This window comes from Pyrus communis, chromosome 15, assembly GCF_963583255.1.
Source record: "Pyrus communis chromosome 15, drPyrComm1.1, whole genome shotgun sequence".
Taxonomy (NCBI): domain Eukaryota; kingdom Viridiplantae; phylum Streptophyta; class Magnoliopsida; order Rosales; family Rosaceae; genus Pyrus; species Pyrus communis.
This window is the reverse complement of record NC_084817.1, coordinates 22,638,411-22,661,685: the sequence shown is the minus strand read 5'-3', so window position 1 is coordinate 22,661,685 and position 23,275 is coordinate 22,638,411. Positions and strand designations below refer to the sequence as shown.

The window sequence follows — 23,275 nt, the reverse complement described above, 5'->3', positions numbered from 1 at the left end:
AACTGGCAACTTAAAACCCTAGAACAAAGAACGACGAACCTCTTTAGCTGCTCGTTGGGATTTCTGCTGTCGCTGAGAGCAAAGGGCAGAGAGCTAACCAGAAGCCGCCCGCTTCCTATCCTTCACCATGCCTAAGTCTAAGCGCGATCGACAAGGTCTGCCGTCTCTCTCCTTTCTGTTTGGTTGCCGAGAAAACTTGCAGAAAACCAAGAAATTCCGTTCTTTTTATTTAAATTTTAACATATATATATATATATATATATATGTATATATATGTTCTGAACTTTCAGGTGAAATCTCTGTAAAACAGGTTGTTTTTCATGAGTTAAGAGATTGCTTTCTATTGTTATACGTATAATTTATTGTGGGTTTGAATTGTTGAATTTTGTTTATATTTTCTTGAATATTATGTTTGTGTGTTTCAAATTGGAAACTAAAATTATATGGTTTGAATTTTGTTTCATATTATTTTCCTTTGTTAAATGTTTGTTGTGAGATGCTAACAGAAATTTAAATGTGTAGAAAATGAAGTTCATATTTTTGAAATTAGATGCATATGAAGGAAGTTTTTTTTATTTTTTTTCTTGTACATATCGCTAGCGTTGAGCGTTGGTCTTATGGATTGGAGAATTGTATGAATAATGTTATCGTCCGTTTTGTGATTTATTGAGTTTATGGTTGCAGTTACATTATCCAAGACAAAGAAGAAGGGAAGGGAACATAAAGAAACAATAGTAAATACGATTCGGCAGGCAGCGGAAGATTACAGTTCTGCTTATGTGTTCTCTTTTGAGAATATGCGGAATCATAAATTCAAGGAGTTCAGAGAGCAGCTCAAATCAAACAGCAGGCAAGTTCATTTTCAAGATGCTCCATTTGTTTTAGTGGTAACTGGTAACTCAGTATGTATGCCGTGAAAGTTAGAGAAAAGCATCGGTATCTATAGTTTGTTTTGCAATTTAAGCTATAAGAGAGGAGAGACTTTACAGATAAAAATTGAGAAGAGAAATGCAACTTTTTATTGTGTTTTGATTGGTTGGCCTAGGAAGAAATTAGTTGTATTTTTTCCATGTGTGGGGTATTCCGTAATCTTGAACGATGCAAGACTTTCAAAATCTTTTTCTCATCTCTCAACTTTCAAAGAAAATTAAAATGTGGGCCAAAAAAATTTGATGCTTCTTGTGGCTTTGGGGATGGAAACTTTTTAAAGGCGTGAGAAAGCATCTTTTACAAAACCCAGCCTGCCTTTTCAAAATCAAAATTTAAAGCCTTGAAACGATTTAATATCACTTTCCTGTGGACAACTAATCACAATTAAAAGCGAGTTGTTGCCCGGGAATTGATCTTAACCTATAAAAGATGAGCTTTGAGAGGTAAATCCTGTATTGGAGTAAACTAACTGTGCCCCAAATATGGTAATTTCAATTTGTACATGTAAATATGTAATTATTTTGTGGAAAGATAAGTTTCTTAGTCATGGATTCTACAATTTGAGCATGTGTATCATAAGGGATTTCATTGTTGTTTTTAGGTTTTTCCTTGGCTCAAACAAAGTCATGCAAATTGCCTTAGGTCGGTCTGAATCCGATGAGATTAGAATGGGCCTCCACAAAATCTCTAAGGTACTCCTTTTATGCACCCAAGATTTCTACTGTCTTTTTTTAGTTGAAACTGTCTTACACCTTTTGTTTATTTTTATTAGGTTCTACATGGAGATGCTGGTCTATGTTTTACCAATTTGCCCAAGGAAGAGGTTGAAAGGTAAAAGTTCACATTTTCTCATGTTTACAAGCTCGGGAAATGTGTGGAATTTTGGATTATCTACTTGTATAGAAGATGGCCGATATGAAGCTTTATAACTCAGTTCATAGAACTTCAAAATATGTGAGTCTATGATGGTCAATTCTGTGAGATTGATGCCTGCTGTGATTTTACGGATTACAAAACACATCCATCTTTATCGGCATTACAAATACTCTATTAACGCACCGGAACCCTGGAAAAATAGTTGAAATAAAAAGAATATAACACAGTTTGAAGGAAGAAACATAAGTTTGTTGGTAGTTAATATATTCAAGTGTATAAAACCAAGGCCACCTAGAAGAATGGTTAATTGAATCTTTCTGGTGCAGAGCTTTGATGCTTACATTATTTTGCCACATATAATTAATTGTTCTAATCTTGTAGGGTACCTTGAGAGTTGTATCCAAAATTGTGCTCATTTCCTTTTTAAATTTCAAAGTTTGAAAATATCCTTTCTTCCAAGTACATTATACTTGTTTTATTTTTTACGTTTTCAAAATCCTCATTCTTTTTCCAGGTTATTCAATGAATATGAGGAATATGACTTTGCAAGGACAGGAAGCATTTCGACAGAAAAGGTTCTTGAGATTTTTTTTTATGTGTTGTTAGTGAGGTTAATAGTTGTTCCTTTTTTTTTTTTTTGACAAACGATAGCGGTAGTGGGTTAAATTGTTAGTTGTTAGGGGTGAGGGGGATCGGTGGGGATCAAGCCCATACTAGGGTGCATAGCCATGATTGCTTTCCGCCACTGCGGTAAAGCGCCATCTGCATATCATGAGTTTTTAGTTGAAACACTAGACATATCTTCTGGGGTTATATTTTTTGGTTTAGTTGTTAGCTTTCAACTATCCTACCATTAACTCATGAATTTTCTTTCAAATGTATTAGGTGGAGCTCAAGGAGGGTCCCTTGGAGCAATTCAGTCATGAGATGGTGCCCTTCCTTAGAAAACAAGGGATGCCTGTTCGATTAAACAAAGGTATCTATTTTCTTTTTTGGTTTGCTAGTCTGTGTGCATGTAAGAGAAGACAACGTAAACCGTTTGATTCTACTATTCATACTTGCAGGTGTCATAGAGCTTGTTTCAGACTTCCTTGTCTGTGATGAAGGAAAGCCCTTGTCACCTGAGTCAGCTAGGATACTGGTTCGTTTCATGCTCGTATTTTTATTTAGTTTGTATTTCATGTCCATGAAATGTTGTTTTTTTGTCCCTTTCCAGTCCCATCAAGTTTTTATGCAAATTAGTAATGATAATAATACGTGTGACCTAATGTACCTATTTGTATGCAGCGTTTGCTGGGAACCAAGATGGCTAGCTTCCGACTTCACTTGATTTGCAGATGGAGCCCCGGTGATTTTGAACAATATGCTCCAGGACCAGACGATTCAGGTGTCGAATCCTCGTAAATGCTGATATGAGATCCATAGGCATTTGAATACAACACTAATGTGACGATTTATGTGGAATTATTATGTGTTTGTACTACTAAGGAATACAATGGCACTTGTAGAACCTCGGGCCAATTTTGAGTTTGTTTTGGTTTGTGGCCGTAGTCTGTAACCTGTGCACTTTTAAATTTTAATCCATATGTTTTGACCTGCTGCTGCATGCTCTGGTTTTGCAGTAGACCACTTAGCATTTATAAGAAATATTGCCATTTCTGCAAAATCCCAAATTACGGTTTCCTAGTTATTACAAGTGATCAGAAATAAGAGCCCTCTCAGAGTACGACTCTCCTTTGACTTTACCACGCTATAGTTTAACGTTAATTCTTGTGCTAGCTTTAGACATTGTGTTAAAAACATGAGATGGTAGGGTACATGAAGAGTCTCAGTTTTGAGTCTCCTTGGCATTTCTCCCGAAATAATGTTCCTTGAAGGTTGTCAATTAGTATTACGGTCTAGTAGTATTCTTCTTCACTGGTGAAAGGTCTTAGGTTCGATTCTCGTTAAGGGTGAATTTGAATCACATTATTGCTAGCCCATTGTGAGCTTTAGCTCACTCTCACATCCTCTTAGCGTCAATATCATTGTTTGTTAAAAAAAATGTTCCTTGAAGGTTTTGGCCCTCAAAAAGGGGAGCCCTCTGCTTTTAGGCTTACGTTTTTGGAGGAGGAAGCCCTACGTAACTTGGAGTGATTCTAGGCCTTCTACATTAGTTCGGAAATAGTAAGTGTGATAGCAATATATTAAACTCATGAGTATGATAGTTATAATATAAATAAGCTCGGTTCCGCTATTTTGGTGTTATATTTCTAATGAACAATCAACTCACTTTTTTTAAAAGTCAGCGGGTCACTTTTTGAATTTAAATGGACTACCTAGATTTTATGAGCTGCTGAAGATCAATGGTCCATCTTCTTCCAACAGCTACTCTCATAGTTATTAAACTCACTAGTGTAATTTAAACTCAAGTAGCCTAATTAGATATATAAGTATCACACTCACTTGAACCACTGTAGAAGACCTTAGGATTTTAATTTGATGGTTTTATACAATGGCGAATCCAGAGATTTACCCTTGTGGGGAATTTTTCAATTTTTTCATTAAAGCATTTAGTCAAACACTTGATGAAAATGTCGTTATGTTCCTAGTTTTATCAACAGCTTCGAAGGCCTAATGTCAAGCATTACCTGCCAAGGCATGTTGAGCATCACTTGCCAAGGCCTGCTGCTTGCTTTAGCATTTGTAAACCCTAGTTCTTGACTCAAACTTTGCTTATGAAGAGAATGAAGTTGCATAATCTTTCATATAATTTTCAATCCCGCAACAACGAGCAAGCATAAATTTCTAGTGTTTTTACTAAATAAGGGTAATGACTATTGCCTAGAGGTTGATCAATGCAAGGGAGCGAACACACATTGTACACGTGCAGGGCTTCGATTTGGAGCAGTAGGTTCATTCCAAATAATGTGTATGAAGAGATGAACCTCTTTCTAAAATCAGCATTCATGTCTTCATGAGTGAAAAACATAAACTGAAAACGAAACGTGGTCTATTGGTTCTAACACAAACCCTTGTTCACAGTGCGGCTGCCTCAGCGTTCTTTTTATCCTCCAAAAGCTTTAGCTCCTTACGCCAACCTTCCAGTTTCGTCAACTTCTCCAACTGTTCTGACTTGATATCTTGCTGATTAGTTTTCTGCTGTTGAGCTTCTGCAAGTCGAATCTGCAACGGTGAACCATACGATAAGAGAAAACGTACTGCATATGTTTTCAAATCATGGTCTATATCATTTAAAGGCAAGGCCGATGAGTTAATAAACTATACCTTCTTTTTAAGAGCTCGAATTCTTTTATCTATGTCTTGAGCTGGACCCGCTGGATTCGAATCCTCTGTTGAATCAGAGGGAGGGGTAACTAAAGAAGGACTAGAAGAAACACCTAGCTCGTTCATCTGAGATGCCAATGACTCGACATATTCTGATACATGACCTAAATTTTCAACTTCTTCCTTAGTTTCCCCACTTTCCGAGGTTTTCTCCCTTTCAAGAGCAGCCTGCAGAACACAGATAAAGGAAGGGAATCAAGCAGCTTGAATGAAACTAGTAACTTTGCAAAAATAAACTGGAATTTCAAATTACAGATAAACATCGGTTCCAAAAAATTGTAATTTCACATAACAGTAATGACAGCAATGCCTGAGTTCAGAAAATTAAAACCATTGCTATATTGAAAATCTCTTGCTCAACTTAAAAGCAAAGCTATGTCTAAAATCAAGAATCCCCATATTTGGGCTTTGTATATCTTCTGCCTTGTTAGCAAACAAGAATAAACACATCTATTACTTCATAAATAAGCTATTCCAACACATGGATAAACCTCAACATCAACACAATGATGAAAAAGGGATTAATACCTATTATTTTTGCTCCTGTACAACATCGTTACATCATAATTTCTGCCTTGGAAGGCGATATCGTAATGTCAATAAGTTGAGAATGTGAGATGGCAATGTATAACATTTAACTTTGAGCAGCACAAGTGGATCTAGAATGGGAGCAATCAATCACGCAGTCACCTGATCAAATTTTCAAAACTTTTACGCCTCAACATTTCAAGTTTATGAAAATTATTTCAATTCAATTTGTTTCACGATCACTGGGTCACTCAGTATTACAGGATCAAGTGACTTTCCTTTCAGCTCATGCTACCCATTTCAGTCTCTAGTTAATGGAAGACAAATGTTTGGGTTGTGGGCTAGATACTAATGAGTTCTTGGTTAGTGGATTAATAGATACCTACATGAAATGTAGAATTTTACAGGATGCCAATTATGTTTTTAGGAACATTATTCATAAAGAGTCAATCAAAGGAAATACAGTGACATGGGATGTGTAGATTTCAGTCTCTGTCCCTAATGTGTTTGCCATGTGCCGTGGGGTTGTTCCTAGAGACGTTGGCACCTTGGTTGTAACCATATACTTCCACAATGGTGGCAGCTATAGTTTTATGCTTGTAGCTATTTAATTTAGCATTTGGAAAACAACTGCGTGAATTCACTTTTAGCATTCAATTAAACAATGATGTAAGCACCGAAACAGCTCCTATGGACATAGATTGAATATGGTGATGGCAAAGCTGGTCTTGAAAGCTTGGGAAGGTTTATAGATCATAACATGGTTTACAGTGGACTGCTGTTGTCATCTCAACCTAGATGTCCTCATGAGGAACTGAATCCATTTATAACTATTTATTAGAACACTGCTTTGTATATTCTGTCACAATCTTGTCTGTTCTGGGCCTCTTTGTGCTGAGCAGTTAAGCCTGAAGGCATGAAAATCCAGGTCCAGTAGTAAAAGTGGAAGAGAATCCTAGCAGTCAAATCCATTATGATACACAAGAACAAACCAAGGGGATCTCTCGCTCTCATCGTTAGCTCTAAAACCCCTAAAAAGCTGACTTCACTGCCACTTAATAAATCCTACAACCAGTTTAAACAATATCAGCACCCTATTTGCCTCTAATCCTGTTTTATTCACACCCCACATATGCTACAAATTCTAAACTCCTCTCAGATGGCCAGCACCACTGTAACCCTTACTTCCCTAAAGCTTGCATCAATAACCTAGGTAGTTAATGTTCATATACTGATGCAATGAAACCCTCATTAAAAATCATTAGTAATACAAATAGAAGCACTCCTCAAAAAATCACATCGATTGCAGTTAAAAGGAAGAAGCATAACCTACAACCATAAATCTTTTGAACAAAATAAAAACAGAAACAAAATAAAAGGAAGAAAAATACATAGTGGGAAAAATCTATTGAAAATATAAGTAAAAGACTTTCCTAATCGTTGGAGTAAAAGTACCACAAAGTCCCCCAAGTGTCCAATTCAAGAAATAGAAAAAACTCCATCATTTCAAAACTTCAATATAGGATGTTAACATGCATGGCCTTCCTTGTGCATCCTTCACAGAGCTATTAAGAATAGCTTGGCAGAAGAAAGAAGAACGCAATTCATAATTGTTTACCTATTCACGTTGGTTTCACAAGAGAGAAGGAACAAAGTTTAGCCCCACAAGCATCAAATGAAAAGAAATTGCAGAGCCGGTGAATCTCCTTTGCACATTTATACAAACACCAATCAAGAACCAGATCCAACTTTAAGATCTTTCTCAAATGACAGAAAATGGCACACGGGGGAGGTAGTAGGTGCACCAAATTGCATTCCCAGGAGAAGAGCACAGACACCTTGACAAAGCCGTATAAAAGAATTCAACCCTATAAATCAATTATCCTTTAATCGTGTTCGAACAGTGGACAATGTCCTCTTAGGAAGTGTCTCGTTTCCGACGATGTGCTACTTGTAAGACTAGTCTAAGAGAGCATCCGTTCATCCATAAGGCATTACACTTCAGATGCTTAGCCTTGGTTTTTATCATTGCCAAACTTGTATCAGTTCTTCCAATGTTGGCAAACTCATTAAAGGGTAGATAGCTAAGAAATGTGAAGAGAATAAACTGTTGTCTTTGCTTTTGTTTGTAATTCAAAATAGCTCCCAAGTTACAAAAAAAGTTCTGGCTTTTGGGCAAAGCTTGACAGCAAAACTATGATATCAAACCCCTCCTCATGAGTAGATTTTTGAACTTTGCACCAGAAAATCGAACAAAGGAAATTCGCTAAAACCTACTCTACAAAATCGATTTAGCAACAAAGTACAATGATCAACAAACAAAACAAACCGAAGAGCAGTAAATAAGTTTTATGCAATAGCAGCTCAATAACAGACATACCTGTATCCGCTTCTCCTTTTTTCTTTCGTTCCTCTTTACAGACTTAGTCTTGGGTTTCGCTGTATCAACGGAAGTAACATCATAACCCGGAGGTCCAGCCGCTGAGGCCATCTCCTTTTTCCACTGCATTACAAAAATGAAAACCCCACCCTGAACTTCCATTCAAAACCCAACTTCACTAAATTCAAACAACTAACTTGTAACATTCCCAACTTCCACAAATAATCAAACCGAAACGAAATAAAACACTGGTTTATCAAAAGATTCAAACTTTTCACCTTGTCTATGATTTCTACTAAGCAGCCAAACATTGCAACTTAGAGTTTTGTGGGCAAAAGGAATAAGGGTTTAAAGAGGGAGAATGATATCATACCAAAGCACCTTTGGATTGGTAAATGGCGACTTCGTCTTGGGGAAAATATCCAGCCCGAATGCGGATGGGTTTACGGAGCGTACCGTCGGGTCGTCGGGTTGGCGCCAGAAGCCTCTCCCCTTCTTTTAGGGTTTTGCTAAGCTCCGCCAATTTCTCCAGCGGCTGATCTTCTTCTCCTCCGCTTCCATTGTTGCTGCTTGCCATGCTGATTCACAACACAAACAATCCAGTGATCAGATATGATGGGTTGGGCTTGTTTTCCTTTTTCCACAGAGAGAGAGAGCGAGCTGATACTTTAAGCTTAGGTGGCTACTTCGCAGGTTTCTCTCCAACTAGGTTTTAGTGGGTCTACCATATTGGTTGGATTTTACACATTAAAATTTTTTATTTTTGGGCAAATTTTTTTTAAAACTTGAATTGAGATAACTCTTCATTTTAATATTTGAGATTTGAAATCGATAGATGTGATCATTGAGTTTATTTACCATCAATTATTATAATCATTCTGTGAAAAAAATCTATTAAATAAGGATCAAAATGACCAAAATAACCTCAATTTGATTATAAAAAAAAAAGAGTTTTAACGAAAAGCCCGCGGTACTGTTCATTTTTATGAAAAACCACATCTTTACACTAAAAAGTCAAACATGATACTATTCATTTTACCCTTTATTTTGTCATTATCGTTAAAACTCTTAGTTTTCAAACTCTTTTCATTAGTTTTCCTTTTAAAAAAAAGGTCAAGATTTGACAAAAATTATGGGTATCTTTGTCATTTTATCTTTATTTAATGGAAATTTTTCACGAAATGATCAAAATGATGACGGTAGACAAATTCAATGACCACTTCTATCAATTTCAAATCTCATGATCAAAGTGAGGAATTATGCTAATCTTATGGATCATTTTGACTTTTTAGCAAAATTTAACTGTCTGTTTAATAAATGGGTTATGTTGAGTCGAAGTCTTATTATGTCAACCAAAATTAACTCACTGAAGGACAATAATTCTTTAAAATGTAATGTATATTATGTACATCTATACATAAAATTTAGTATCTTTTACATGCATTTATATACCAATTCGTGATTTGAATAGTGAAATTTATGTAATAGCAACATGTGGTGATTCATATGATTTGGGTCTAATTTGACATAAGGATTGATTATTTGTTTGTCATACTTACATTAGGAATAAGAATAACATCAATTAAGCCCAATTTATAAAACCGGCCCAACCTAACCTGCCAAAGAATGATTTGAGTGAATTGGGTTGCCAATGTTCCTGGGTAACAATGGGTTTGAACAACTCCAACCCGAGCTTAGGGTTGGCCAACAGATTAAGGTCTAACCCGACCAACCCCCAAGGCACATCCTTACTTCCAACCCACCCAATGTTCACCCCTACTTCCAACATCCAACGAAGCAAAAGTACTGATGCAGGAAATCAATGTTAACATCCTGGCCCCATTGGGTGAATGAGCCCCACAACATTTTTTATTAAATATTTTGTCAATAAAATAAAATCTCGTTCTCTTAGACTCTATGATACAAGCAAATTATAGGCAATTTTAGTCGATCTTAATTCAACAATGGATGAAAAGAGTTCAACATAAAAAATTAAACGACCACCTACCGTTTGATATAAATAAAATGGTAGGCAACCACAATTTTCTTGAATTATAGAATCTAAATAATGACACACCAATAAAATAATACAAAATACATTCTATTGAAAAAGAGCAAGTGGGGGATGATCACAATGGTCGTGTATAGGTTTTTTTTTTCCATGAGATATTTACTTGTCTCCCACTTATTATTAATGAATTTTTACCGTTTGAACTGTTCTTCTTTTTATCACGATTTAAAAATCATATTTGCAAAAAATCATTCAATTTAAAAATTGTTTAGTCATTTATACGTGTTAAATCAATTAACAATTTTGGTAACAAGTAACATCCTTATGATGCACTATCCATTTATTTTAATTGTAACATCCCACATCGCCCAAGGGAGTGATCCTTAAATGTATATTCTCATCCCTACCTAGCACGAGGCATTTTGGGAGCTCATTGGCTTCAGGTTCCGTAGGAACTCCGAAGTTAAGCGAGAAGGGGGCTAGAGCAATCCCATGATGGGTGACCCACTGGGAAGTTGCTCGTGAGTTCCCAAAAACAAAACCGTGAGGGAATGGTAAGCCCAAAGAGGACAATATCGTACTACGGTGGTGGAGCGGGCCGGGAAGTGATCCGCCTCGGGCCGAGATGTGACATTAATCATATGAATGGCTAAACGGTCTTCCAATTGAATGATTATTTTCAGATATGATCTTTAGATGATGATAAAAGGAATAAGTAGTTCTAATTATGATGTTCGGACGATAAATGTTCGTTAATTATAAGTGGGGAACAAGTAAGTCCTCCCATGAAAGGACACAAGCATTATTATTAAGGAAAATCAATGAAAATGACTTTAAATTTTTGAGTTTTAACAAAAAAAAATCATCCTATAACTTTATTTAATAATAAAAACAAGAGAATGGCTAAACGGTCTTCCAATTGAATGATTATTTTCAGATATGATCTTTAGATGATGATAAAAGGAATAAGTAGTTCTAATTATGATGTTCGGACGATAAATGTTCGTTAATTATAAGTAGGGAACAAGTAAGTCCTCCCATGAAAGGACACAAGCATTATTATTAAGGAAAATCAATGAAAATGACTTTAAAATTTTGAGTTTTAACAAAAAAAATCATCCTATAACTTTATTTAATAATAAAAACAAGAGAATGAAAAGTGCGTGCAGTAGCTCACCCCTGCTGGTCATATTCAGCCCAATTCTTGTCTTGGCTGGGAAGGTGAGGGAGATGAAGGACATCTTCGAACCGGGTTCGTTCTAAAACTTCTTGAACCATTAGTATGAAAAATTTTTAGTAGTGACGGAAACACGGACGGTACATCACGTGTTTTTATATAAGTGGTGGAAAATTTTAATTTTTAAGTTATTAACATTTTATTACACATATCCCACTATTTATATAGGGACACGTGGTGTACCACATCGTGTGACGGTCATACTGAAAAATCTTTCCATTAGTACATGATCATGCACTGCCACGTGTTGTAGACGGAGTCGGAGGTTGTCACCGTGATGTGGGACTGCGCTTTGAGCTCCCTGGTTTGCCTTATCTGTGCATTGGCATCTGGATGATGGGGTCCACAACAATCGACAATAGAGAGATTTTTTAGTGTGACTATCACACGAGGTGATATACCACATGTTCTTATAAAAATTGTGGGTTATGTGTATTAAAAGGTTAATAATTTAAAAATTAAAAATTTCCACCACTTGCATAAAAACACGCACGTGAAATTTTTCACCACTTGCATAAAAACACGCATATGATGTACCATCTATGTTCCCGTCATAACTAAAAATTTATCTCCACGATGATGATCTCGCCGGACCGGGAAGGTCCTGCTGCAGTGGTGAAATGACTGAGATGATGATGTTGTACTCATGTGGAAGGTCATGAGTGCGGTAAAGAAGAAATTCCCACAGCCCAATTTTTTCCTCTCTTTAAAGCTTTCTCTCTCTAAAAATGGCGACTAGATGGCGACTAGAGAAAGTCGCATGTGTGTCCATCTAAGTAGTAGGTGAAGATGGGGGCTGGCTCTGGCTGGACCTTTCATTAGATTTGGCCTAAACGTTTTGGGGCTGGCCTTAATTATGTTAGGTTGGTTTGTTACTTTTTCTTTATTGAAAGAATTAGTTAGTTAGTTTAATCAAAGAAACTTGGAGAGGAGAGGTTAATTATGATCTTAATCTACGGAAAGTATTATTGGCATTCCAAAAATCTCATTCTACACTCCTCATAAATGTACTTTTATTTTCTAATATAGAAAGTTTGAAGTGTAGAATGTGATTTTTGGAGTGCTAATAATAATTCCCTAATCTACTCGTGTTTAGTTTTAGAATCAATATAAATAATTAGTGTTCAGTTTTGAGAAATAGTATTTAGTTTCAAAAATAATGCAGTACCGTTCAGTTTTAGAAATAGTGCAGTATCGTTTAGTTTCAGAAATAGTGTAGTACAATTTAGTTTCAGAAATTGTGTGTGTGATAAATGCGCGGGGTCATGCACATCAAGTTTTTTTTTACTTTTTTCTATTTTATTTTTTATTATATTAAACTTTTATCATTTTCATTAAATTTTAAATCATTTTTATTAAAGTTTAAGTTATTTTCTTTAAATAAATTTACATCATAGTATTTTGTTAAAATAAACTTAATTGCTCTTTTCATTAAAACTCTCTTATTTTTTTTCGTTGGTTTTATACCAAGTAATAATATTTTGGCTTCCACGTACCTAGGCTTCAAAACTATTCATCATGCATTTTAACACTTTTACTTTGGTTTTTTCTCTTTTATAATCATAAAGAAATACTTTAACTTAGATGTCGATAAGGGAAGGTGGTTCATATCTTTTTTTGGGTAATGCTTATGTACAAAATCTTATAAACTAAATAACATAAAAGTTGATAATTAGATTATTATTTAAGTATTGATTAACGTGCTTATTTCTAAGGCAACACATCATTTAGTTTCCAAATTTAATCTACCTAGCTTAACTTTTTTTTTCTTTTTTTCTTTTTACCTTGTAAACATTAACCTCAGGTTTTGTTGAAATCAATTCGCACATTACCGTGTGTAGTGGAGGTGTGCAAACTTGACTACCTGTAAAATAGTAAACAACCCAATTAACACCATTAGTGTACGGCCAAAACTATTCGACGGTCAAATGAGTAACAACCTAAAACTCAAGCAGCTGGTAAGAGAATAACTGAAGTGCGTAGATCCCACTAAAAATTTGTTTATCTCCTCATCAGTCTCTCATCTTTTACCAAGTAATTAGGTAAACATGCCCTCAAACTATAGATACCAGCTTTCCACCTAGCTTAATGGCCACCTATCTCTCTCTTCGGCAGTGGTCACATTATTCATTTATTTGAATTACTATCATAACACACTGAGGAGAACATATACGCAATATACCTGATTATGCACGTCTCCCAAATTAAACTCCAAATGCTATCTTTATATGGGCATCAGAGACAACGTGAAAAAGAAAGAAAAATCCCAATTAAATTAGAGTAAATTGTAGTAATAATTTAGCAGGATATCTTAGAGAGAAAGAGAGAGAGAGACGATGGGGCAGAAACTGATGTGTTGCAGTACTAGTATAGTGCAAGGGTTGAAGCCGGTGATGATGATGGTGGTGGTTCAGGCGTCATATGTAGGAATGAATATATCTTACAAACTGGTAGCAGAGGTTGGAATGAATTTCACTATCCTCGTTGCCTACCGTAACATGTTTTCTGCAGCCCTTATGCTTCCTCTTGCCCTTATATTTGAAAGGTTCGTCAATGATCATGATAATATGCTCTCTCTCTCTCTCTCTTCGAAATTAATGTATGATAATATGCTCTCTCTCTCTCTCTCTCTCTCTCTCTCTCTCTCTCTCATATAGCTAACTTTTGTTATTTAACTTATAAAATAACAGGAAGAGGCCCAAACTTACCTTAAGTATCCTGTTTCAAGGTTTTATCTCCGGATTATTGGGGTAAGAATGCTAAAACATATTCAAAAGTTATTGATTTCCCTTTTGTGCTTCTTTATTAATCACATATCTTACTCTTTTTTAGGTTATTTTATATTTCCAAGCATGATATTTTATTTTTTGTTCTTTTATAAATACCTCCGAGATAAACAAGAATTTCTATCATAAGTTTAGTTTGGTGTGTTTTAGTCAAGGTTATAAAAGAAATTGGGCGCTAGTCAGGTGGCGGGTTGAGGCCTAGCGACTAGGCAGCTAAGCGGATTTAAGTAAATGTATTATATATTTATAAATAAATGCATATTTATACTTAAAAAACGCACATAATTACATTGAGATATATAAATTGTAAAATAAAATGTCATATAAATTATAAAGTATCATAACATATTGAAACATAGGGAACAAGCATAGAATGAGTGTTTATCCAAGTATTCAACAAATTTCTTATATTTTATTGAAAAATTCAAATACAAATTGAAAGTTATCTATTTTTCGTCTAAATGAGAGTCGGGATGTAGGCAGGCTTACGCGGGTTAGGCGGGCTAGGTGGACGCCTAAGCAGGACTAGACATAATTTCTTAATTTACAAAAACCCAGAGACTAATCAGGGTAGTGGCTAGCCGCCTAGTATCTAGACGGAGATTTTTAGAACAGAGGTTTTAGTTATAATTAGTGTATTTCTCTTCAGTTTTTATTTTAGAAAACTTCATTTTAATCCTTAAAAAAATATGAGTTTTAGACTATAACCTTGTGTAAGATTAAAATCCAATTTTAGTCCCTAGCTAGTACATTTAATCATCTCATTTATGAGTTATATTTTGATATTTTATTTATCTCTTTATTCCTATTTTAATGTATTAATTACATTTAAATTTAATTTTCATTTCATTTATCAAAATATATTTTAATGTCTATGTCTACATTTAGACAACTAATTTTTTTTTTTTTTATAATATAAAATCCGATAACAATTTTGTATGTTCTTCATTTAGGTACATTAATACATTTGAATATTTTGGTATATCCATCGATACAAACATATAGTTACATTAATTCATCAATACAAACATATACATGCATTTCGGTACGTACATTTTGGTACACACATTTGAGTTTTTTTGTTTTTTAATACAACGGTATATTTTACACTAAGGCCCGCCAGGGGGGTTCGACTAAGCCACACAATAGACAACTTAATTTGGTATTGAATACGCCATCTATGAGATTCAAACCTAATACCCCTCATTTGAGTATTGACTTTTAGGTACATTAATTCAATATACTATATTTCGGTACGTACATTTTGTCATGTACATTTTGGTATTGACATTTAGGTACATTAATTCAATATAATACATTTAGGTTCATTATAATATATTCCGGTACAATCATGTAGGTACAAATATTTCGGTACAAAAAAAGTCAATTTTATATATTTCGGCATAGTCATTTATTTACACTTATGTATTTATATATTTTTGTATCACATATTTATTTTAATATTTTCTCATTTATGTTCATTTATAATTAAAGAACTAAATATGTGCATATTAATAAAATTAAAATTTAATGTGGAGAGATTAAATAAAAATACACATTAAATAACGAAAATTGAATATAAATTTTGATAAAAGTACACTTTAAGGGATTAAATTGAATATATAATCTATCACCAGTTTTTTTTTTTTTTTTTTTTTTTTTTTTTTAATTTTAATCTTTTGCAAGGACTAATGTTCAAAAACCACTTTTATTTTAACTTCATATGTTGAACTATTGCAGGTCAACAATGGCACAAAACTTTTATATAGAGAGCTTAGGCTTAACATCGGCAACATATACCATAGCCTTCAATAACCTTATTCCAGTCATCACGTTCCTTATAGCATTATGTTTTAGGTACGTACTTGTACAGAAGTAATTAATCAATCAATTAAACGGCATTTTCAGATTCGAATATGCATGCAGAGTTAGACTAATATATATGAAAATTCGGGTTAAAATTAAATCTCAGAATGGAGAGGTTAGCCCTTGGGACACACGCGGGTAGGGCAAAAGTGGTGGGTACATTGGTTTGTATAGGAGGGACAATGATCTTCACCTTCTACAAAGGCCAAGAGATTGTCATTTGGTCGACGGACATAAATCTTTTACGTAAATATTCCCACAAAAACAGCCACTTCTTGCACAGAAACACTCGCACTCAGTTGCTGGGCTCCTTCTTAGCACTCTGCAGTACCATCTCCTTTGCACTGTGGCTGATATTTCAGGTTCAAATTAATTAATTAATTAACATATATATAATAGTAACCAGCCATGCATTCATAAATTAATCCATATGATTTGTTTAATATTGTGTTTTAATAATTAACTTGGTATATATATACAATACAGACAAAAATGACTAAGGATTACCCTTGCCAGTACTCAAGTACGGCCCTGATGTCTATCATGGCATCAATCCAGTCCACTGCTTTTGCCCTTTGCAAGGAGAGGGACTGGAGTCAGTGGAAGTTGGGCTGGGACATCAAACTTTTCACGGCACTGTATTCGGTAAATATGACTGACTAATCTCCATATCCTGCCTTATCTCTGTATTTAGCTTAGCATCCTCAGTTTGTCAAGACTATAGCTTGAGCTGTTCCACACCTGTGTTTTATATGATGCAGGGAGTCGTTACTACTGGATTGGTACTTACTCTGACCGCATGCTGTGTACGCATGCGAGGGCCGTTGTTTGTGTCAATTTTCAACCCACTCGGCCTTTTGCTGGTGGCCTTAGCTGCGACGTTGTTGTTAGATGAAAAGTTACACTTAGGAAGGTAATTTACTATGCTCTTTTTCTGGTTAAATTAAAAGGGAGAAAAATAGAAAACTGCATGAGAAATATTTTTAATTAATATCTCTATATTTTGTATGCACTGCAGCATATTAGGAGGCGCTTTAATCGTCTGTGGATTATATATGGTTTTGTGGAGTAAAAGTAAGGAGCTGAAGACGATGACACAACAGCCGCCACCACCACCACCACCACCACCACTTGAAGAGTCCCATTCTATCGACGTGGCAAAGTCGCTAGTTAGCGGTGATACTTGTGATGAAATCAGTTAGTTTTCCGTTAAGAGTGATTATGTTAGTTTTCCGTTAAGAGAGATTATGTTAGTTTTCTGTTAAGAGAGATTCTGTAGCAACTCCTGGACCAAAAAGTTTGTAATGCTCATTTAGTTGAGCTTAATGTGAATGATAAACAACTCTCTCCTCTACAATCCTTCATTTCTTTTCTTCTGTTGTTCTTCTTCTTTTCTGCTTCTTCTGCAAATTAATGTTCAAACCTTCATACGTTAACAAATCTCAACTAGTCGAAATTAAGGTTCAAACCTTCATAAAAAAATCTAGAACTTTTGGTAGAATGACAGAATATAAGATTGATATGTGAACCAAGAAAAGCCCAATCTGTGTTTTAGTGGTAAGCGCAGGCCCTCCTATTCGATTCAAGACACGTGTTCTCTAAAGCTTCCACCTCTACTCCTCCTACTCCTAGTCCTTTCACTGGGGTGGTTCGGTTCGGAATGCCGAACTGAAAAGTATAAACCGACCACCGAATCGATCCCTTTTAGGGACGGGATTCCTAAAACCAAACTGAACCAAAATTTGGTATTCCCTATTTCAGTATTTTCGGATTTGTTTTGAATTTTTCAGTATTATTCGGTAAACTACGGTGCTGGTGATGGCTGAAAGAAGAGTCGAGAGGGAGGTGAGTAAAAGTAGATAAGATAAAGGGTAAGTCGAGTCGGTGGCGGTAGCTGATTCACGGTGGCGGTGGCGATGGCTGCAAGGAGATTCGAGTGAGAGGTGAGCGAAAGGAGAGGAGAGAGAGGTGTGCGTCCAGGAGAGGAGAGAGAGGTCTGAGTCCGAGGTGAGTGAAATTGTAAGGATATGAGAGAGAGAGAGAGAGAGAGAGAGAGAGAGAGAGAGAGAGAGAGAGAGAGAGAGAGAGAGAGAGAGGAGTGACATTTTGGTGGAGCTTCTCGCTCTCACATTCATCAATAGCGATCGAATTTGTAATCCATGAACAAGGGGACCTCTTCCATCTCTGAATACTTGCAGCGAATGCTTTGCTCAAATTGTGTTTTAGGCAAGTGTGCCAAATTACCATTTCAAGATTCTATGTGTACCACACTTCTAGAATCTTAGAACTTGTTCAGATGTTTGAGGTCCAGCTCCTATATATTTTGTAAGTGGTTATAGATTTTATGTCATCTTTGTTGACGGCTTTACCAAATATACATGATTGTATCCATTGAAAAATAAATTAGATGTGTTTTACACTTTCGTCCAATTTCAAGCTTTAGTTGATAATTTATTTGGTAACAAAATTGGTACCTTAAGATTTAACTCATGGGATGAATTCAATAGTTTTGAGTTCAAAAGTCATCTTTTTCCTCATGGTATTCAACAACAATTAAGCTGTCCATACACACCACAACAAAAATGGTTATGCTAAGAGGAATCACAGACATATTATGGAAACTACTAGAACACTTTTGATTGCTTCCAAGGTTCCTCATCAATTCTGGGTAGAAGCCTTCCTCATTGTAATCTATCTAATTAACAGAATGCCTATAGCTTATACATCTTCTCCATGGGAACAAGTTTTTCAGAGAGCCCCGGATTATGCTACTCTAAAGGTTTTTGGCTATAGATGTTTTCCCTTGCTCAAATCCTGCCTCTTCAAAATTGGAACCCAAAAGCAAAATGTGTGTATTTATTGGTTACAGCTTGGTTCACAGGGGTTATAGGTGTTCGGATTCTCTTACAGACAGGGTATGTGTTTCTAGACATATTCAATTTTATTAGTGTTCAGTTTTCAGAAATAGTGTTCAGTTTCAGAAATAGTGTAGTACTGTTTAGTTTCATTAAATAAAGTTACTGGATGAATTTTGGTTAAAATAAATTTAGCTCAAATCATTTTCATTCACACATCTTGTTAATTTCTGCTCTTTGATTTTTTACAATTCACTTAATCCGACAATCGAAAATGAAAGGTGTGCCAATATCATCAACCTAAAATAAATATTAATAAATAATTAATACTATCCGCCCAATTTAAACAAAGCTTGGCTGCTTAGAGCATCTCCAAATGAGATGTCAAAATGTCCACATAAGTTATAACAGTAAAAAAAAGACCATATTAATGTACTCCAACCGAAATGTCAAATCCTATGTGCTGATGACATGGATTGGCAGCAAGAAAGTTGTTGTCGAATTTGACAGCAGCTTCAAAATTAATTATTAATGCTTTTTATTAATTTTTTATTGGTTTAATCATCATTGCAATTAATGTTGTTATTGATCCATTCCCCTTTTGTTCAATCGAGGTAAGTAAACAGTCCCCTCTTGTTAAAAAGAAATGGTGAATGGTCATGATTTCATAATTATTAAATGCCTTTTATTAAGTTTTTATTAATTTAATAATTTATTTTATAATATAATAAAATAATAATTTAATTTAACATATCCGGTGGACAATAAAACTTTAAGAGATGTCAAAATACCACATGAGCTATCAAATTTAAATTTTATATTCAAAATTTGACAACATCTCATTTAAAGATGTTTTTAAACATAAGCAGGAGCTCCTGCTCTCACTCACTAACAATTTGACAAATGTCTAAACAATTAAAACTTGAACTAACAACTTAAACACTTGTCAAGTTATTATTGAATGAAAGCTCCTGATTATTTTTAAGCAGCCAAGGTTTGTCCCGCAATTTTTATTTTACTTTTTACACGCACCTTGGTAGAAAAAAAAAAAAAAAAAAAATCCTCGTTTGTAGATTTTACCAATCGGAGCCAAACGGAGTTCAGCAAATTCGCCGGCCATCAGATCGTAGCTAATTGGAGGTGATGATGGCGTTTCTGGTGATTAGCAACTGATTAGGTCCAACTGGAAGGGATTGGGCTGCTTACAGTTTAGGAGGAAGAGGAGATGATACAGCGGGTCTTATCCTCGTCGTGGTTGTAGTTTGTGTGGCGGCTGTGGTGGTGGCGGCTGAAGTGGCGGTGTGGTTGGGCTCTATGACCATGCTGATCTCTGCCGGCGGTGGGTGCGGGTGTTCGTGATTGTCAGTTGATTGAACTGATCGGCGTTCCTTCATTTCCTTTCTCTGTTGGCTGCAGGCCAAGTGTTTGTGTCTTGTCCCCAATGAAAGAAGCAGAGAAAATGGAGAAGAGCTCCAAAAAGAAGGGTAATTTTAGAAAAGGCAAGGAAGAAAAGCTGATTGTTGAATCTGATGGTGGTTGGTGGTGGTTGATCCACAGGGGAATCACAGCTTCATTCTTGTCCATTGCATTGTTTTCGTTGTTGGTTCGAGTCGCGGTCTCGCTGCATCCTTACTCTGGTGCTGGAAATCCTCCCAAATATGGGGACTTTGAAGCTCAGAGGCATTGGATGGAGATCACACTCAATCTGCCAATTAAGGATTGGTATCGAAACAGTACGGTCAATGATCTCACATACTGGGGTCTTGACTACCCTCCTCTCACTGCCTATCAGAGTTATGTTCATGGCCTTTTCCTTAGATTTTTCAGCCCTGAATCGGTTGCACTTTTCGCTTCCCGTGGCCATGAGTCCTATCTGGGAAAACTTCTCATGAGGTGGACAGTGTTGTCCTCCGATGCCTTGGTGTTCTTTCCTGCTGTTTTATACTTTGTTCTTGTTTACTATGCTGGTCAAAACCCAAGTCGCCGAAGGGGTGACATAGCGTGGCATATCGCGATTATCTTACTTAATCCGTGTCTTATCCTAATTGACCATGGTCATTTCCAGGTTTACAGTTCATTTTTCCATTGCATTCTTCATATTCGGCGTCCATGAATTTTTTTGTAGTTGTTACTCCGAACTGTTTAAATTTACAATCTTATTTCTTATTGATTTTTTGCCAGTACAATTGCATCAGCTTGGGTCTGACCGTGGGAGCTATTGCCTCTGTTCTTTCGGACAAAGATCTTGTAGCCTGTGTCCTATACAGTCTTGCTCTCAACCACAAACAGGTATCTTTTAATTCAGTTTTAATTCTGCATAATGGTTGTTTAAGTTTCGTTCTATATTCTTAGCGAATAGCGACAGTTGTATTTCCTCACTTAACTATGGTTTGCAAAATGAAATTGTTGAACTGAAGTTGTCTTGGGACATTTAAACTCTGCCTCAAAGGAATTGGATGATGTTAGCGTGCAATATTGGCAAATAGATTTCTAGTTATGAACACATAACTGGCTGGATCATGTTGCATATTTAAGGTTCGAATTAATGCATCTTCTTTTTTGTCATTAATCGAAATAGGGGTGATAGGTGATGTGATCTAATGAAAAAGTGGTGCTCTGGTGGTTATCAGAAATCACAAGATGCATAAAAAAATAGGGAGGTGCATATCGGAGGAGAAATAGACACACTAACCAGAAATTACAAAAAATAAAAGTAAAACATCGTATGACGATATTTCATTAACAATTAAGGGTAGAGAAAAGAAGAGAAGAGAAGGGGGAGTTGGCCCGCATGTCTGGCACTAAGGGATTCTTCAATCAAGTTGAGGTTTTTTGGCTGAGGATGGCAGTGATGGAGGAGGTGTTGAGAAACTGGGGAATAGAAACGGCAGGGAAATGGGGGAAGATAGATAGGGAATGACACTATAAATAATGGTCAACAAAGGGTTTAGAGGTGGAGTGAATTATGTTAATATTCTAAAAGCAAAACACATGCCACATGTCGACTTGGCAATCAGCGACTGAATAAACGATGGTAGCATGACTGATGCTAGCATCCCTCTTAATCCCAATTACAATGTGGTTGAGGGTGATATTGTGGCCCATGGGGTGTTTAATCTGATTTAATTCTTAAGTACAGTCAGAGTAGAAGGCTATGAGCCCTTTCCTATCCAGTTAAATATGATCGCATCTTTGTCTTTCTGCTCTGTGATATCTACTTGTTGAACATGATATTATTTTTTGCAGATGAGTGCATATTTTGCCCCTGCATTTTTCAGTCATCTCCTGGGTAAATGCCTAAGGCGTCGATATCCAGTTCTGGAAGTGTTAAAACTTGGCATTGTGGTCTTAGGAACATTTATTGTTGTCTGGTGGCCATATGTTCATTCAACGGAAGACTTCTTGGGGGTATGGCACCAGTTAATTTTGTCAGCTCGCATAATTTTGAGCTTCTGTTTGTTTCTTTTATTTTGTAAAATTCTTTTGTTTACACTTTACGCACAACAGATGTTCGTTTCCTTATTAGTTTTGGTCAATTGTGCAGGTTCTCTCTCGTCTTGCTCCTTTTGAAAGAGGGATATTTGAGGATTATGTGGCTAACTTTTGGTGCACCACTTCGGTTCTTGTAAAATGGAAGAGATTATTTCCAACACAGTCCCTGAAGCTTATCAGCTTGGGTGCAACTGTTTCTACTTTCCTACCTTCAATGATTCAGCAGATATGGGCTCCAAGCAAGCCGGGTTTCCTTTACGGGTTGCTGAATAGTGCTTTCTCGTTTTATCTGTTCTCATTCCAAGGTAAGTGAAGTTTGCCCATCGTTTCAGCTTCTGTTCATAATTTCGTGATACTACAGTGCATAATGCTCGTTCTTCTTAACTCTCAGTGCACGAGAAGTCTATTTTGCTGCCTCTTCTGCCAGCGAGTCTTTTGGCAATGGAAGAACCAATGCTTTATACCTGGATGACACTTTACGCCTTATTCTCGATGTTCCCTCTTCTACACCGTGACAAACTGGTTGTACCGTATCTTGCGCTATCTGCTCTCTTTATCCTTTTAAACCATGTGCCAAATGGAAGACGGGCTACGAGGGACACAAGTGCCTTGAGATCATCTGTGACAACAGTCTCTGTCTTGTGCTCGGTTGTTCTTCATGTTGTTTATTTAAGCATGCATCCCCCTGCCCGATATCCTTTCCTTTTTGAAGCTTTGATAATGCTCGTTTGCTTCACCCAGTTCGTGTTTCTTACTTTGTACGCCAATGCAAAACAATGGATGTTGCTTAAAGACTCCAACTTGGTAGATAAAGAAAAGAAGCTCCTTTGAAACCTCTGTATTTAGGTACATCAGGCAGCAAGTTTTGTGAGAGATTGAATGCGACTGCAGCTTTTTTTGTAACTCGCATTCTCTAAAGCTTTTTTATGCTAATTAGATACCCGTGACTAATTCAAACAAAAAGTGTATAGAGTCAACTAGCAAAGA

General features: G+C 36.0%; 4 protein-coding genes across 4 annotated transcripts; 3 read left to right on the top strand and 1 right to left on the bottom strand.

The window, feature by feature from the left end:
• LOC137717828 (uncharacterized) lies at window positions 1-3,400 on the top strand. Its single transcript, XM_068457311.1, has 8 exons — window positions 1-155; window positions 685-850; window positions 1,532-1,622; window positions 1,703-1,761; window positions 2,321-2,381; window positions 2,692-2,782; window positions 2,871-2,947; window positions 3,094-3,400. Exons 1-8 carry the CDS (start codon window positions 128-130, stop codon window positions 3,208-3,210), a joined length of 690 nt encoding a protein of 229 aa, XP_068313412.1. The 5' UTR covers window positions 1-127; the 3' UTR covers window positions 3,211-3,400.
• A 1,128-nt stretch (window positions 3,401-4,528) lies between these two features.
• On the bottom strand, window positions 4,529-8,718 carry LOC137718397 (partner of Y14 and mago-like). The gene is made up of 4 exons (XM_068457935.1): window positions 8,415-8,718; window positions 8,042-8,164; window positions 5,074-5,301; window positions 4,529-4,971 (listed from the first exon to the last, which is right to left on the bottom strand). Exons 1-4 carry the CDS (start codon window positions 8,616-8,618, stop codon window positions 4,825-4,827), a joined length of 702 nt encoding a protein of 233 aa, XP_068314036.1. The 5' UTR covers window positions 8,619-8,718; the 3' UTR covers window positions 4,529-4,824.
• Window positions 8,719-13,625: 4,907 nt separating this feature from the next.
• Window positions 13,626-17,143, top strand: LOC137717210 (WAT1-related protein At1g25270-like). Its single transcript, XM_068456503.1, has 7 exons — window positions 13,626-13,834; window positions 13,980-14,039; window positions 15,816-15,932; window positions 16,048-16,303; window positions 16,428-16,586; window positions 16,703-16,854; window positions 16,960-17,143. The coding sequence occupies exons 1-7, from the start codon at window positions 13,626-13,628 to the stop codon at window positions 17,141-17,143; spliced, it is 1,137 nt and encodes a 378-aa protein (XP_068312604.1).
• A 2,638-nt stretch (window positions 17,144-19,781) lies between these two features.
• Window positions 19,782-23,263, top strand: LOC137718389 (probable dolichyl pyrophosphate Man9GlcNAc2 alpha-1,3-glucosyltransferase). The gene is made up of 5 exons (XM_068457929.1): window positions 19,782-20,861; window positions 20,978-21,085; window positions 22,043-22,204; window positions 22,341-22,593; window positions 22,680-23,263. The coding sequence occupies exons 1-5, from the start codon at window positions 20,238-20,240 to the stop codon at window positions 23,117-23,119; spliced, it is 1,587 nt and encodes a 528-aa protein (XP_068314030.1). The 5' UTR covers window positions 19,782-20,237; the 3' UTR covers window positions 23,120-23,263.
• The last annotated feature ends 12 nt before the right edge of the window (window positions 23,264-23,275 follow it).